This window comes from Panicum virgatum, chromosome 8K (genome assembly GCF_016808335.1).
Source record: "Panicum virgatum strain AP13 chromosome 8K, P.virgatum_v5, whole genome shotgun sequence".
NCBI lineage: Eukaryota > Viridiplantae > Streptophyta > Magnoliopsida > Poales > Poaceae > Panicum > Panicum virgatum.
Window position 1 is genome coordinate 11,320,267 of NC_053143.1, and position 18,037 is coordinate 11,338,303.

The window sequence follows — 18,037 nt, forward strand, 5'->3', positions numbered from 1 at the left end:
CGTGGGAGTTGGCGGGTGTTGGATAGGATGCCGCCTCCGGGTTCTCCGGGAGTTCACCGCGAGGGGCCCATCACCTGGGTTTTAGCAGGCGTAGTTCAGATGCGGTGGTAATGATGGAAACAGTTGACGCGCGTGACCCGACGGGGTTTACATGCGTCGTGTGAGTTAGGTCCACCTTGCAAGGTTAAATCGGATCGATTCGCCGTGACTCGCGGATATGAGAGCCTTGGTCACTGCGTCACATCGTAGTAAAGAAGTGGAATAAGAATTGAAAGACGAGGGCGGAATATATGTTTATGATACTCTTGGAAAATATAATGTGATGTACCATGTTTGCTCTAGATGTTTATGCAAACCTAGTTGATAATTGTACATTAAACTTGAGCTAAAATAATGAAAGCAAGGATCCACCATTAGTCGCTTTCCAGCAAAAATAAACTTCAGAGCCAAAAGCTTGCATGTCTAGATCGTGGGCTAAGTATACCCATGTCGGGTAAGCCTTGCTGAGTATTAGTATACTCAGGGTTTGTTGTCACCCTGTTTTCAGGTAACTACTGCTGGCTGGAGCTAACCAGGATTCACATCGGTGGGCTCGATGTGACGTCCTCACGTCATCGTAGTAATCGTTGTTTTTCTAAACTAAACTTCTATTTAATTTCCGCTGCATTTTGAACTCTAATATTTTACGTAAACTTGTTTGTAAAACTCCGCATTATAAATTAAATTTGAGAACTTTTATCTGCTTGTAATCATCTGTGCTCGTCTTCGTGCGAGACTTCCAGTGTTTTCGATCCTTAACCCAACAAGCTGCCGGATTACACCGTTTTAAGTGCGTGTTTACTTGATTAACGCTTAAGATGATAGTTAGCGCACTTAAGCCGGTTTAATTTGGGCGGTTCTGCTACAGCGCCCGGCCGAGCTCGCGTCGGCATGCTCGCCCGCCGGAGCTCTTCTAGAGTTCGCGCCAGGGGGTCCCTTGCCGATGTCGCGGCTAGGAGCAGCAGCGGGCAGCTGGGCGAGTGCGCCGTCCGGGCGTACACCGCGGACATGGTCCCTCGGCGGCATGCCGGCGTTCAAGGTGCGGAGGTGGCTCGCGGGGAGGAGCAGCGCCCGGCTGCACATTGGAGACGATGCTTTTGAGGATGTAGATACATAAGATGGTAAAATTTAAGGATTTTTTTTTGCATATATTTATACCTCTTGAAGGGTTATGGACCAAAGTGGCACAACTTAATAAGTTCGGGATGCCAGATTTTGATTTGGCACCTCAGGACAAGTTCGAGGACAGCGGGTGTATTAAACTCTATGATTTAAAAGTAACTATCTTTCATATCTATGACAGATATTGAATGAAAAGTTAAACATAAATTGAGTAGCACCATTGAACGTTTCAAATGGGACTGTACATATCAAATTTCCTTCACTAACCTAGACCTTAGCAAAAAAATAGGTCTGGACTGGTCTGGGACAAACACAATAGGCCGAGCCCGGCAGGTACTAATTTGGGCCGGGTATGGTGCTGTTTCTGCTAGCAAAAAAAAAATGGGTCATTTTGATCCATGCCACTACAATTTCTTGATGTTGGATTTCATGTTGAAATCCATGCCATTGAGTGGCATGATTTTGAATGTGACACCCAATTTCACGGAGTTGTGGTGGCACGAATCGAATTTTCCAAAAAAAAAATGGCCGGCCTTAACCTGGCCGTACACTAAAATACTTTTTTTACACAAAAAAATTGCTCGATCCAATTGGGCCCAATTTGTAGGCTCGATAGAGTTATCATGCAACATAGGCGCTGATTTTAGGCCTAGAGTGAATGGGATATTTCCCAGCCTAGCATTCAAAACCCTTTTGAACCATATCACCTATTTCCATTTAGATATGTCAGTTTTATTATTTAAATTTAAAATATGGATCTGGCTATACCCGTCATACGGTCGCTCCTTCTAGGGGAAGTCCCTAATCAAGATTTTTTATTTTGGCAGTTTTCCCACTCCGCTCAACTTCCGTATTGTGTACAAGAGGATACGATTTCAAACAAAAAAAATTGTAGTTTCAATATCGAGCGTCCAAATCAAAATCCAACGCCACAGGTGCACTCGTTTCTATTAAAACTTCAAACAAGACCCCACACCACTATGTTCAGAGTATATGCAATCAATTCAAAGATATGTCAGCTCTTGCGACTAGCTTCTAGCTGATCAAAAGCAGTGCCGCATCATATATATTTTTTTTTGAAAAAGGGAAGTTTTATTGACCTAAGACAATTGCATCAAGATCATACAATCATACTAAGATCCAACCCGACCTCTGCATAGCTAGGATGCATACAGCCTAAAGAGTAAAAGGAACAAAAAAAATGACGAGACAAAAAATCATGCCATAGTAAACTACAACATACAACTTCATCTTCAGGTCATTGCCTCCTTCATTACCATAGAAACACCTGGACTTCGAATAAGGCTCCCAAAACAATGCCACCAACGAGGAAATGGTACGCGCACGCACCACCGTTGCAGTAACCCAACCAATTAAGGTCAGATCATAGGTTTTCACCCTAGAGAGCAATTCTTCGAAATCCAAACAATGCCTCCCGCAAGGCCACTGCCAAGTACAACTAGTTAAGGTCAGACCTTGGAATTTCTTCCTGGCACCGAAGAATCAGTACCGAACAAGTACTACATAGATAAAGTCACCTGGTGCTGCTCCCCCTTCTTGCCATGCCAATGCTACCAAACAGACCAAACTTGGCCCACTTCAAACAGCAACGAACTCCAAGTCTAGCAAACCTTCTGTAGCCTCGTCTGCCGCGAATACCATGCTACCAAGTGGCCAATATAGATACTTGCATAGTCCACCGGAACGAAGTGCAGATGGAACCAGTCTTCGAAGTAAGAGAATCCGCAGATTCAAGCTAAGATGACACGAGCCTCTAGAACTGCGTGGAAGACACAGTCAAAAATATAAAGATGTCGTTGCCAGAAGTAGTCGTGAAACTTGGAGCTAGCCTCTCTATCGTCGAAGCCGGAGGCCCTCACGACGAGGAACCGCGGGAGCCCGACTGGGTCGAGATCCCGGCGACCCCGAGAGGCGGCGGCTAGACTATGCAGCTGTAGCCTGAAGGTCAGCGACGCCCAAATCGCCACCGCGGCCACCGTCGCCAAGGCTGTTGGACACAACGGCACATGTGGATCATGTGCTGGGGACGCCGGATCGCCCCGGATTGGGCGCCCGAGGAGCCCTGTCGCTGCCGGACGAAGATCAGCCACGTCGTCATGGCCGCCGCCCAGCTCTCGATGTCCGCCTGTACGTGCGGCCTGCCGCAGCTCTGCGCGGATCCAGCCGAGGGCAAGCTAGCCGCCGCCGGAGAGGCGCCGTCATCGTGGTCTCCTCTCCCGACCACCAACCCGAGGCGCGGCACTATGACAACGGAGATCCGCCCCCGGAGGCGCTGGATCCGGCCCCGGGACACCGGATCCGCTGGCTCGGGGCCCTGTTGAAGCCATGGCCGGCGCGGTGCCGCGGGTGGGAGCGCTTCGAGCGACGGAAGATCCCCCCCCCCCCCCCGCCCTCCTAGCAGGCGCTCGGGATTCCGAGGCCCTGCTCCAGTGGCGGCGAGGTGATAGGAGGGGCTCGGAGGGGGTGGCAGCGGAGGTGGATGGGGGGCCGCCCGAGTCGCCCCTTCGGGAAGACGACGCGGGGCAGACTCGATCCTCCCCGTTACGTCACCGCATCATATATATATATATATATATATATATATATATATATATATATATATATATATATATATATATATATATATATATATATATATATATACTCACAAGTCACAAGGACAGTCTCAGTGCTAGTGTCATAAGAGTGTCATAGGTATTAAAGACTATGACACATCAGCAAAATTGCCAAAGCCACGACACGGGTCATCACCATGATCCTCTCGTGGCACAGTTGCCAAAGCCACGACACGGGGATGACACTCCCACTGAGACCGGTCTTTGTTGAGTTCTAGCACATTTGATCACACAACTATTGTACTTTTTAATGCTGTAAGTTGTCTATGAAACACTATCATGACATTGTACATTGAGAGTGACTATGTCATTCCAGTGTCAAGTTAATGTGGCACTCTCGGCAACTGTGCGATGTCACTTTCCACTGAGACTGGCCTAAGTAAGCATCTGGGTTCATCGCATTGTGGCACCTTATATCTGCATGCATGCACTGCAGTTCCTTCCAACCTTTATTTCAAATCAGAAGTAAAGGTATACACATTTTGCGATGATGAGCTTTTGAATTTGCCTAGCTTTGGTGTCTCGTCTTTCTGGTGCGTCCGGCACTTAGGCTAGGGCGGGTGCTGTTCCTTACTCTAGTGAAGGTGTCAAATCTGATGTATTTGGAGCCTTCGTAGCAACTCTTCTGTGATTCTGCACTAAACCATTTTGTTTGGCCAAGTCAACAGATTAGGGACTCTTTGGCAAGCATTGGTGTGGGACTTGATTTCGCTTGATCACTATCCAATTTCGTTTGGGTTTGGCTTAGGTTTTATTAACCACTGATTCTTGTCAGTACACTTTAAACAGCAACTGGATAGCGTTCTGAACAATTCTGTCTGCTAAAAGGAATTCTGTGGAGTGTGGAGAGGAAAGCAAGGTTTGAAGATTGTTTGCACAAGCATCATAGATTCGTTATTAGGTAACCACCAGTGCTCATCCCATTGTGCCATATTTTGATGCTAGTACACAGGAATTGCACTACAAGCAATGCATCACAGTTCTAGAAAGAAGTGAAGCATGGTTAGAGAAAATTCAACTTAACTGTTAACTCATAATAACGAAGTAGTAATCAAGTAGTATAATATTAGTACTGGAATCAAATGATAGTAATCACATCACTACGATGAGTTCAAAAGGCAGATCTGCAGAGTAAAAACTTACAGTTCTAATTCTGCAAGATTTTTTTTCTAATAATCTAAAGTCTTTTTATTTTGCAATTGAATTGCTAATCTTGCAAGACATATTCTCCCATGTAGAAGTACCAATTGGACACCGACAGTGACTACAGCTAGCCAGCTATGAACCTGTGACTGCTCAAAAGCACTGTACCTTCAGAGATTCTTGTATGAGTATCGTATCAGTGCTCATCATCGCATTGGCATATCATGCAATCCTTATTTCAAATCTGAAGTAAAGGCAGCCATGACGAGCTGTTGGAGATGAGTAATTGGGTGTTTCGCCTTTTTTGTGCAAGAGGCTGGGGCGGTTACTTTAACATGTAGACACTGTGCCCCTAGGAGAAAGGTAGCCATTGTTCCCTCTCTTGGATGAATGGGCAGGGCTCCTGCCCTTGCATTCTTTGGGGGAAGAAAATAAAAATTTGAGCTGTTGGCTATTTTCTCTTGCTGTTAAGCATAGAATCTGGATGTGGTTATAGAAAACTCTAACCCGTCATAACTTCAGTCGGCATCTAATCAGCTCAGGTCACTGTTGGGTTAGCACCAATCGGGATCACATGTCAAGTTCAGTCAATCAAGACGAGATGGCCACCCGGTACCTGAAGAAACCTCTGGTTTGACGTCCTGAATGTCTCTCAATGCAAGCAGCTATTCATTTATTCATTGGTAGACAACGTACTCGTGACTATAAGACAATCACGCAGAGACTTCATCAATCTCAGATCTGCTAATAATCTTCAGGACTGTGAATACGTGTTCTTGCGCCACGTGTAGTGGCTTACAGTGTTTATTAAAAAAAACAGTGAATCGAATCTACAGGTTGGTGCTGAGATCACCACATCAACCACAAGCTAATTAACCAGCCGGATCGGATCTGCATATATAGCAGGAACTTCCATCCATACAAACATTGTTTCGTTTCGAGGGCAGCATATGTAACCAACACGGAACAAAAGTTCCCATGATGTACGCACGGGATACGTAAGACAAATGGGAGAAAACAAAACTTGAGCTGCCTTTTCATTGGCACTTCCTCACCTTTGTTCAGCGTGCGCCATTCTCTGGCAGAATGTGTTTTCCGGCCCACCATTATCGATCAGCGTACAACATGGACCATTCCATGCTCCACGTCTGCACATGGCTCCTGTTATATGAGTTGAGTTGAGATTGCCCACTTCCCTACCATGCAATGCTCCATGAATGTGGAGGAGCATTCTGAACCATCTCATCACGAGCGAACGGCCGAATAAAACTATCTATTATCTTATTATTTGGCCAACAAACAGAGCCTCCACGTTCGCGTTCAAGGTCTAGAAATTTCCACATTAATCAGATCTTATTATTTGGCCAACAAATGGAGTCTCCACATTCGCTCTTAAGGCCTAGAAATTTCCATATTAATCGAAAAAAATAAGAGAAATTAAAATTACCCACCACTGCCATTATGATAAAAATCGACCCAAAATACCTTTGTGTCTGACTAAATATAGCCCACCACGCCATTACAAAAAAAATTCATCCAACCACTGTCATTATGATAAAAATCGACCCAAAATATCATGTGTAACTATATATAGCCCACCACGCCATTATAAAGAAATAATCTAATATTTAACATAGTAATGATAATCCAAACAACTAGCGTTGGATAAGCTAGGAGATTCTTAAAAATTACGATCATGATTTTTAGTTTATTTTTTCTACAGGTATAAATATTGATAAAAAAATTCCGGATAAGCTTCAGAAAAATATTTGCACACCATAGCACCATGCTACAAAAAGTAGAAAAGTTGTAGCCTCACGGTGTACTAAGATATCTTATTATTTGGTCAACAAACGGAGCCTCCACGTTCGATCTCAAGGCCTAAAAATTCCTACGTTAATCGGAGAAAATAAGAGAAATTGAAATTACCCACGACTGTCATTACGATAAAAATCGGCTCAAAATACCACTGTGTTTGACTAAATATAGCCCACTATGTCATTATAAAGAAACTAATCCAATATGTAACATAGTAATGAAACTCCAAACAAATAGCGTTGGGCAAGCTAGGAGATTCTTAAAAAATTACTATCATAATTTTTAATTCATTTTTTACATGCATAAATATTGATAAAAAATTTCGAACAAGCTTCAGAAAAATATTTGCACACCACAATACACGCTGGAAAAAGTAGAAAAGTTATAGCCTCACAGTTTATTGAGAAATACTATCATTTTAGTTAAATAATTGTAATATTATTTTTAGCATACAATCGAAACATGTACGGAAAAAGTTAATATGTGTTCTATTTACTAACATTTCAGTCAAAAGTCATGTTGAAACTAATAAATGGCGCTAAAAAAGTCAGAAGCAACCTTATGTTAACCATTGTCTTAGTCAAATCAGTTGCAGCATATTTGAATTGATTAATGAGTACCCAAGGCTAAGAGAGGAACAAAATATGTGCACTAAATCCATATTCCATTGAAAACGATAGGGGGTGAGAAAAAATAAGAAAAAAGGAAAAGGAAAATGAGAAAAAGAAAAGGCCATAAGCCAGCATGGATACGGAGTGTACGACGCGGAGGATTGGAGTGTGGAGTGTGGAGGAACTATTATTGGATTATGGGCAATAATGAAGAAATGAATGGTTGGGATGAATAGGATTCACACGCTCTATCGATTTTACGAATTAAGCTGGAAATGAGAGTGTAAACCTCTCCTTTTTTTTGTCTCTCCCATTGAGCAGCCAAGATAACAGTAAACAAGAAGCAGCAACACCAACAGGTGAGTACTAGGAAGACGCGAAGAAGGTACCGCAAATCATTGACTTATAATCCAAATTAAATAAATAAAAATATTACGCTACAACGTTAACTGTAACACATAAATCTAAAAAAATGCTCAAAAAATTTCTTATGTAAAAAATAATACTACCTTTAAATGAATAATAATTTGTTTGCCATTGCCGCGATCCTCAAAACACAACTTTGAGTACTATTAAAAAATTTACACTTTAGTGAAACTAAATATTTTTTAATCAACGTATACAACAACAAACTTAGAACTATCTCAAAATGGTATCCAATTCAAACCTAGAAAGGAGTATGAAAATAAAATCAAATTATTGATCCTCAAAATAGCTTTAATAGATATAGATTTTGGTCAACAAAAAATTGCTTTATGAAAGTCGATTAAAAAATTATAACCTTAAATATACTTACACCTAGACACACAAATATTAAATATAAATAATTAAATAATTTAAAATGTAACATTAGAGATGGTAACATCTAGCCACGCAAATGCGCAGGTGGCCTTCCTTGTTATATGTGAATATTATGCGTGATTAGGGAATATATATTCTATGCAAATGACGGTGGAGTATTAGAATATAGCGGCCAAAATTTTAAGATTGTATGGCTCTCGTGAGAGGGGTATTAGGCTGTGTTTAATTAAGCAAATTGTGATTAGCTTAAAATATTCTGTCGTATATAATATTGCATTTGTGTTGATCGCGGTATTAGGACGAGATAATTATATTAGCGAGCAGCTATATTCCTGGCGAAACCAACAATACAGTCGGAATGTCTCAGCAGTTGTGTTTGTTCTACTCGGTACTCACCATATTTATCGCAAGCTATCCTAAAAAGGTAACCTTTCTCGGATGTCCCAAGTCGTGCCTATGCAAAATGAGCTCTATCGTCTCCCCCGGCAGTTCCACCCGAAGGGAACACTTCTCTACGGCATGGCTCTCCAACACGCCACTCTCAGGGCTTTAACGAGAGCATCAAACGCAGATGTTTCTCCTGTAGGGTCCCTAGCATGTAGAAACTCGTCTTGCACAAAAAGACCAGAAGACAAAGGGATTTTCAAAGACAAACTACTCTAGTAAAACAAACATGCTTACATATGGCTTTCCGTTTTGGGAAATCCCACAAACAACTAACCTTACAGCAGACACGGTATAGCGGTCTTCTTGAATATTACACAGTGGATTGGCTAAACACTACTCCCTCCTTCCCCGTTTATAAGGCATACACGTATATCAAGATTCAAACCTTCTCATTTTTGACCAATAATTTGACTATTAAATTTTTGTTTTTATAATGCAAATTTCATATGATTGGATTCATAATCAAATATAGTTTACAATGATTATAAGCTTATAATCAAAAGTGATATAATATATGATAAATAAATGGTCAAAGTGTTGTTTAGAAGACCGTGTCATGTTCCACCATGCCTTATAAACGGGGAAGGAGGGAGTACAACTACTACAGATGAGTGCTCTCAGGAACTCAAAGATTGTGTGTCTTCCTTGCTTGCTTCCTCTCTCTCTCCTCCCTCTCTCTCTCTCCGCCTAAACGTCTCTCTCTGCTTATATAGCCAAGTGAAGGGACGCTTTATTTATCTTCACGCCTGAGAGATGGCTCTGAGTCTCTAAACAACGACGCATGGACGATATAAAATATTCCTCATGTGCATGCAATTTGGAGAGCACACATGCATGCAGGGATTAACCCTTAAGTACTTGTAGGAGGCATGCACACTTTGCTCATAACATGGTTTCTTAAGATGCCTGAAACCTTGATAGTACAAGTACCGATGGACAATCATTATATGAATATGGAATCCATATATTCTGCAGCTCCTGAGCACAGAAAATGACAGATGGATGCTGATATTTGCAGACACCTGTGCACTAAAGTGAAAGATGGAGGACAACATGTGACTTCTTTTTTTATTGAAATTCTTTCTGTCGGTGTCCTGACCCGGGGGTCCGGATCCCAACTAGTAATACTGCATGTTTCCTCATCCCAGACGTTGATGCAAGAGCCAACACAGTAACGCACGGGTTTATCCTGGTTCCGGCCACGGGGCCGTACGTCCAGCAAGGGAGTGTGCGAGGGCACTGTATTATCTTGCACCGGTGGAGCCTGTAGTAGGGGGATACATGCGTGGCGAGAGAGGGAGGGAAGCTCTCAGGTCTCTGCTAAAGGAGAAGTCGATTGAGGCGAGTGCTAGTATCGAGTGCTGAGCGTCGTGTTCGCGTGAAGATGATTGCGACCTCCCTTAAAGGGAGCCCGTCTCCTCCTTTTATAGTCACAAGGAGGGACGGTGTACATGCGCAGGGGAACGGGGAAATCGTCATTTCCCCCGAATCGCGGGGGTACAGTGGTCGCATACTGTAGGAAGTACACTGTGGGGCGTGGCGTCGAGCATGGCAGTTGTCCTGGATATCGTCCTTGGTCTTCCGGAGATCGCACCGGAGTCCTGCCAGCCCCAGCAGGTAGCGTGGTTATCGTTGTAGGGTGTATAGTCCTCCAGATGTGGCATGGTGACGTTCCGCGGGCCCTGCAGGTCAGGGTCTTGCGTGCGCCAGTGATAGCGGGTTACGCGGCGGTCCTGGACCACCCTGAACGGAGGTCCGGGAGACACACGGAGATCCCGGACCCCTCGAGGGGGGGGGTCCGGGACTCCGGCTGCGAGTGCTGAGCGTCCCTCCTTGAGGGGCACGTGGCGACGCCGGACCCCTTCCCGGTCAGGGGGCGGGTCCGGGGCCATACGTGTGGTGAGGTGGAGTTCGGTCAGCCGGAGTTGGCAGAATAGTAACGGAAACTGTGCCGAGCACGTCTCGTCCCGCGTCGCAGGTTCCCATAGTGCCGCCACAGCGTCCGGGATGGCGGAGCAGTGGCCAGAGTTGGCGGATGGGACTCCGGTCACAGCCACTGTGGGGAATGGCGGCCTGACGCCGTCTGTCCTGGGCGCTGTGGAGGAGTGGTTGGCATTCAATGCCTCCGTACGACGGACAGGTGAGCGGCAGGGACGTTTGTCTTCTTCGTCGAGGGGTGGCCTCGAGCGAGGCGGAGATGATTCGCCCTGCTCGAGGGTTGGTTCGCTACCCTCGAGCGAGGCGGAGATGTTTTGCCCGCTCGAGGGTTGGTTCGCTACCCTCGAGCGAGACGGAGATGCGGGGCGCAGTCGAGGGTCCCGATGGGAGCCCTCGAGTGAGGCGGAGATCGCCCCGCGAGTCCGAGGGGGTCGCAGATGGGCCGCATGCTGTACTTCTTTGAGTTCTTTCCTTTCTTCCAGATTGGAAAGAGGTTGTGGGCCTTCATGGGCTCAGTCGGCTAATATGTGTTTGCGTTTTTAGAGTGATCTTAGTACCCCGATTAAGGTGTCCCTAATCATGGTACCCGACACTTTCTTCTAGCATGGCCTTCCATGCTCTGATACTATATATACACACACGCGTGCGGGCATACACGGAAAATTCAACAATGTAATGGGCCTTAACGTGCAGTTGTGACATGGCAAGACACTACTCATCCCATTTCTAGCAAATTTAACAATGTAAGGAGTTTGTGATGGTCTATTCTAAATCTTAAACCCTAAATTAATCTGCTTAACTGCAGTTACATTCATCGGCTAATGTTGGAGAAACATATGATGCTCCGGGATTTCCTTGAACACGACCAACACAGGTAAAAACAGTCCGGAGACCGGAGTGTCTTGCCTTGAACCGTTGTGACATGGCAAGACTGTTCATCCCATTTCTAGCACATTGGTGAAATGCAAACGCATTACTCCACTAAACACTCACAATACTCAGTTTGGTACCAACTGCCATTACGCCTATAAATCGACAGCAGAGACCCATAGCAAGTGCTGCAATACACAAGAGACTTGCGTGCACTGAACAAAGAAGAACACGTACACGCAGCAGCTTATTATTAGCATCAACAGTGGAGGCGTGTACGTGGTGGTGGGCACAAAAGCTCCGGGAGAGGCGAGATGCACGGGCTACTATGGCCATGGTCGCGCGCCATTGCCACGGTGCTGCTAGCTCTCTCGACGGCAGCATCTCTCGTCGCTGCCGGAACGCAAGACGAAGCGGCAGCATCGAGGGGCGGCAATGTGGCCGTCGACGACGCGTCGAGGATTGCTGTCTCGGCCGCGGCGGCGCCGGCGGCGCCATGGGGCGCGAACGTCTCAGCCATCTGCCAGTCGACGCCGTACCCGAGCGCGTGCGAGACGGCGCTCACGTCGCCGGCGTCGGGGTCGGCGAGGGACCCGTTCGCGGCGTCCGTGCAGTTCGCGATGTCCCGGGCCGCGTCGGCGCGCGCGCTGGCGCGGAACGTCTCGGGGGAGGCGTCGTCCTCGTCCCCGCGGCGCCTCCGCGGCGCGCCGCCGTCGGGCGCGGCGGACTGTGCCGAGCTGCTCGGCATCAGCCTAGACCAGCTCCGCGACGCGCTCGCCGGCGATGCGGACGGGGTCACCACGTGGCTCAGCGCCGCACTGACGAACCAGGGCACCTGCGTCGACAGCCTCGCCGCCGAGCCGGTCTCAGCAGGGCGCGACGCCGTGCGCGCGCGGGTCTCCGCGCTCACCCAGTTCGTCGCCACGGCGCTGGCCCTGCACGTCAACAAGCTCAACGCCGACGCCCGCGGCGGCCCACCGCCGTCCGGAGCGCCCACGGCGACGACACCAACGACGACGTTCCCGTCGTGGGTAACCGAACACGACAGGAAACTCCTGGTGGCCCCCGCGGGAGCGACGAGCGGCGGCGTCACCATTGACGCAGTGGTGGCGCTGGACGGCAGCGGGACGCACGGGAGCATCAACGAGGCGATCGCGGCCGTGACGGCGGCGAACGGCGGCGGAGGGGGCAGCGGCGGGAGGAAGGTGATCCACGTGAAAGCCGGGCGGTACGAGGAGAGCGTGAGCATCTCGAGCAAGCAGAAGAACGTGATGCTGATGGGCGACGGCAAGGGGAAGACGGTGATCGCCGGGCACAAGAGCGCCGCCGACGGCTACACCACCTACGCCACCGCCACCGTCGGTACGTGCTATACGCCGGCATCTATGACTATGATCTGCTCATGCCTCATGCTTACAGAAGCTACACACCCAGTGATTTGATCTTGGAGAAAACTGGGTTTAATGTTAAAGCTTCAATAATGCAAAGGATTAAACACCCAAAATGGTAGGATTGCAACCATTCTTTTTGTACATCTAGAAGCAAATTTAAATGCGCAAGCAAGTGAAAGATGCCCTGCTGGTTCGATTTGATCGTTAGATGCCTCCCCTTTTCTAGGCTTTGATGCCATCTCTTCTACATGTAGCACACCTACACTAGTAGTGGCACGCATCAATGCATGGTTCGTGGATGCACCGTGGGCACCGTCAAATGCAGCGTCGACAGCGATGTTTCACTTCCCATGTCGCCCACTCTTCACCTTTTCTCGATCCATTGTGCTCGACAGTGTACACTCCCATGTGTCTTCCATACATTCTAGCACCTTAAACCTTTTGTTGATCTTTGCGTGTGGTACAGCTGCCATGGGCTCCGGCTTCATCGCCAAGGGCCTCACCATCGTCAACACCGCCGGCCCCGGGAAGGGCCAGGCTGTTGCGCTGCGCGTCGGCGGCGACCTCTCCGTCGTGTACCAGTGTGCCATCCAGGCATACCAGGACACCTTGTACGTGCACTCCAACCGCCAGTTCTACGCGGAGGACGACATCGCCGGCACGGTGGACTTCATCTTCGGCAACGCCGCCGTGGTCATCCAAAACTGTGACATCCAAGCTCGGAGGCCAAACCCGGGGCAGAAGGACACGGTCACGGCCCAGGGCCGGACCGATCCGAACCAGAACACCGGGATTTCCATCCACAAGTGCAGGATCACCGGGGCACCAGACCTCGGCGGCACGCCAGTGTATCTGGGTCGTCCGTGGCAGAAATACTCACGGACGGTCGTGATGGAGAGCTTCCTCGATCGTTCTATCTCTCCGGCGGGTTGGCTAGAGTGGTCGGGCCAGTTTGCCCTAAACACGCTATACTACGGTGAGTACAGTAACACTGGGTTTGGTGCCGGGACAAGTAAGCGCGTGAGATGGACTGGGGTGCACACGTCACTGTCCAGATCAGATGCCACAAGGTTTACCGTGGCCAATTTTATCATGGGAGACTCGTGGTTGGGTGGCACTGGAGTGACCTATACGTCTGGACTGTGAGGTAGAATGTGGTCTAATACATGTATTTTGTGTACTATAGCCTGGACCAATTAACTATGACCAGATATGAACCAATTTAAATAAAATAAAAGATGGAAAAGGAAATTATTAACTGCGATGCCTTTTATTTGAAGGGAAGCCTTAGGAGTCAGGACTCAGGAGTATATACATTGTGGAGAAAAAAAATGTGTTGAGTTGTATGTGGGGCTTGTGTGATGTGGATGTACTCCCTCCGTTCCAAATTATAAGTCATTCCAAGAATCTTGGAGAGTCAAACCATCTCAAAGTTTGACCAAAATTATAGAAAGAAATATAAAGATTTATGACATCAAATAGGTGCACTATGAAAATATAGCTAACAAAGAATCTAATGATACTTAATTGGTATCATAAATGTTATTATTTTGTCATATAAATTTTGTCAAACTTCAAAAACTTTAACTCTGCAAGATTCTTGGAATTACTTATGATTTAGAATGGAGGGAGTATGTTTGTATCCCGTGCATGGTGGTGGCGTACGTGGAAGAATAATTAGCCACAAGAAAAGGGACTATATACACTTTTATAGCTCTCTCTCTCTCTGTGTGTGTATATATATATATATATATATATATATATATATATATATATATATATATATATATATATATATATATATATATATATATATATATATATATATATATATATATCATCACCACAAAAAGTGTGTTAAATCACTATATTGCTCATGTTCATTAAACAATGAATCAATATGCAACTAAGTACCATATGCTATGCCAAAGCACATGCAGGCATAAAAGTGTGCAAAAATGCACGCATGTTTGTTTATCTTTTATCGGTCCAATCAGGTACATGGATAGAATGGTCAATTGGTCAGATTAAATTACTTGTGGTAAAATTTGCTCCACTAGTGAGGAACTAGTGACTTAGTGAGGACCAATGATGATCACTTTTAGATGAGGAGTAATTGATAATGTTTGTCAGTGTAAGCACTCTAAACGCTAGTCTTCTTCTCCCAGCTTAAATGACAAAGCGGTGCTCCCGCAATTTCTTAAAAAAAAATAATTGACAACCGTTGACTGAATTTGATGTATTTCTTATTAGCTCCGCGGGCAGACGCCGAATATCAGACCCAGATGGTGAGGTACGTTCGGTTCTGAGATGCCGCGCTCTCTGCGGCCCTCGTTGTCGCTCCGGAGGTCGCAGCGCCGCGCCGAGGAGGCTGGCCGGGTCGTCCAGAGGGAGTAAGCACAGTGGCATTTGTACAGATTCAGAATGTCATTGAACCGGCTTATGAAGCATGGGAATGTTACATGCTGGCATCAGATGCATCACAATCAGAAAATAAGGTTACAGACTGAATCTCTTCTCTGCAACTAGGCCAAGTGAGGCACTACACATGCCTGAAGATTTCACCTCAAGAAATTGCATGCTAAAAGCACAAGAAAATAAAATCTCCACAATATGGTCAAAGGAATTTCAACCACAAGAACCTGAGATGACCAGTAATTGTAGATAAGGGAGACAATACTATAATAGCATGTTCATTCCAAGGTCTCACACTCTCACTGCAAAGCTTAACATAGGGCAAGATCAATGCTGCTGGTGCCGCTACGTTAACATCTTACAGATAAGTCCAACAGACGCTTTAAACAAACTAGCAAGCTGAAAAACATAAGGTAAGAGAGACTACTGACGATCCATTAAACCACTAGGCAACGATCCAGAAAGCATGAAGGCAAGCAGAACTGCGCTGCCATTCATGAAAAGTGTTACAAGCCACGAAACACATATATGCCATCTGCATCACCAGTACACATTTCCTTCTTCGTCTTAAAGAACTTGCAACAGCAACTTGAGTTTTTCATGCACTTGAGGCACCCGCGGCATCCTCGGAAGCTCCCGCCGCTCGCCGGTGAATGGGTCCCAGAGAGCGAGGGTTGGGACCCACGGCTGGGAATAGCAGTTCACGCTGTGGAAGAGGACGCGGCCGTGGCGGGCGTCGAGCACCATCCAGCCGCGGCGGAGCTCGGCGTGGACCTGGCGCCGGAAGGAGGACGTGGGCACGAAGCCGTCGTCGTTGACGACGGCGCCCAGCATGGGGGGCGCGCGGTGGAAGCCGCGGAACCGGGCGCGGAAGCGTCGGGCGGAGACGAGGCGGCTCCAGCGTTTGCAGACGAGAGCCGCACGGAGGAGGCTCGCTGGGTCATCAGGCGGGAAGCGGAGGAGGACCTCCTCGACGAGCTCGTCCAACAGCTGCGGCGGCGGCGGCGGCGGCATGCTGCTTGGTTGGAATCGGCGGGCGGCGGCGGTGCGAGGGCGAGGGGATCGGGTGGGTGGGGGGATCTCTCCTCCTCTCCTGTTTTATAACTGGGCTGAATTTGGCTATTTGGGCCGATTTTTTTTTTATTCTCATGCCTTAACTTTAGCCATTCCTTTTCATCTCGGTTATGTTCTACTATGAAGGTAGGCGCGCTAATGCCGCGCCCGTAGAGTGGTCACGCATGCCAGTGTATGGATTTTGTTGCACTGATCATGCACAATAACTTTTGAAGGTTCCAACGAAAATACAAGTTGGAGGCATGGAGGAGCAACATCATCATACAACACTATTCTTGTTTATCTTAACAAAGAACACAAATTGTTATTTATTATAAAGAACTTATGTTGTTGAATGTCTGTAAGAAAGGGCTATCGAAGACAGTACATGTGGCATGCTGTTGATCCTAACAACCTTGTTTGAAAGGGCATTTTCTCTAGATTGGAAAGGGGCACCATAGCAATCGACTACAAATTTTCTCTAGACTGGAAAGGGCAATTTTCTCTAGATTGGAGAGGAGTCACAGCCACACCCGGAGCACGGTAAGAAAGGCAATTTTCTGGAACAGCTCAATTCATGACCAAATCCAATCAACAGAAGCACCTCAAATGCTTCAACCATACCAAACATGTTACCATATCCAAGAAATCTCTATTACCTCTAATAATGATCGCCCGTATCCATGTGCTTCCATTTGTCCGTTGCACATAAGTTTTAAACAAATGAAAATATGATAGCAATAACAATAAAGATATAGAAAGAACAATAGTGCAATGCAAATGGAGCTGACATGCACATAGGGTCACCACAAGTCCACAAACATAGAAAAATTCCCCTTCAAAGCTCATCGGCAGGGAGACCAGGCAGCCACAATCAGAAAACGAAAAGAAGAAACATAGCTGCAAACAACTATAACAAAATAATATGCGACGGAAATGAGCAGCAGTAGAATCTGGAATTGGTAATCTCACCTGGAATGCAGGCCAACAGAAGAGCCAGAGGCCTCGGGAGCACGACGACCAAAGCACATAGCAGGCGACTGGACCCTAGACCATAACAGAAAATATGCATCATCGATAACAACAACAATCTGCACCAGTAAAAAAATATAGCTGAAGAGGAGTTAGCAAATTTTAGAGATTAGCAAAGGGGAACGAAGGAAAGAAAAGGGGTCGAAGATGCAAAGGAGAAGGTGCTGCACTCGATGATGCAACCGAGAAACTCCAGGACACGGTGTAGGCGACGACGCAGCCCGAGAAATCCAGTCGGCGCCGGAAGCAGGAAAACTGCCACACAGGTGTAAGCTGGGGGGCGAGAACAACAGAGCAGCGCTTAGTAATGGTATGGCGATTGGTATAGCATACGAAGTACGCTGGCCCAGGCAGGAGTCTGTCCAGCTGCAACAACGAAAAAAGGCCGAAATAATTGCCACACATCGGGAATACAGCGAGCAGCCTATGACGCAGGAACGGCCCAGGCAAATAGGAACGTGACTGTGGCGAGAAGTAAAGGACGCTCCCATGGGCCCAAAGCACAACCAGCGCAGGTTACACACAATACGTAAAAAAAAACTAACTAAGCACACCAAAGACAGCCGGAGCGACGGGATTGGCAGCAGCAAGGCAGAGGCCTTCACAGGCTCCCTTTTGGTTCGGCGATATAGATTTAGATATTTGTATGTTAGCTATGACTTATATTAGTTTTGAAATTGTCTCTGGTTCTCTCTGATTGGTCTAAATAAAGAGAACCATC

The 18,037-nt window shown here is 46.7% G+C and overlaps 2 protein-coding genes across 2 annotated transcripts; one reads left to right on the forward strand and one right to left on the reverse strand.

Annotated features, from left to right (window-relative positions):
- Window positions 1–11,598: 11,598 nt before the first annotated feature.
- On the forward strand, window positions 11,599–14,238 carry LOC120643927 (pectinesterase-like). Its single transcript, XM_039920442.1, has 2 exons — window positions 11,599–12,787; window positions 13,283–14,238. Exons 1-2 carry the CDS (start codon window positions 11,740–11,742, stop codon window positions 13,960–13,962), a joined length of 1,728 nt encoding a protein of 575 aa, XP_039776376.1. The 5' UTR covers window positions 11,599–11,739; the 3' UTR covers window positions 13,963–14,238.
- A 1,236-nt stretch (window positions 14,239–15,474) lies between these two features.
- LOC120643928 lies at window positions 15,475–16,299 on the reverse strand. Its single transcript, XM_039920443.1, has one exon. The coding sequence runs from the start codon at window positions 16,243–16,245 to the stop codon at window positions 15,799–15,801; it is 447 nt and encodes a 148-aa protein (XP_039776377.1). The 5' UTR covers window positions 16,246–16,299; the 3' UTR covers window positions 15,475–15,798.
- Between the last annotated feature and the right edge of the window lie 1,738 nt (window positions 16,300–18,037).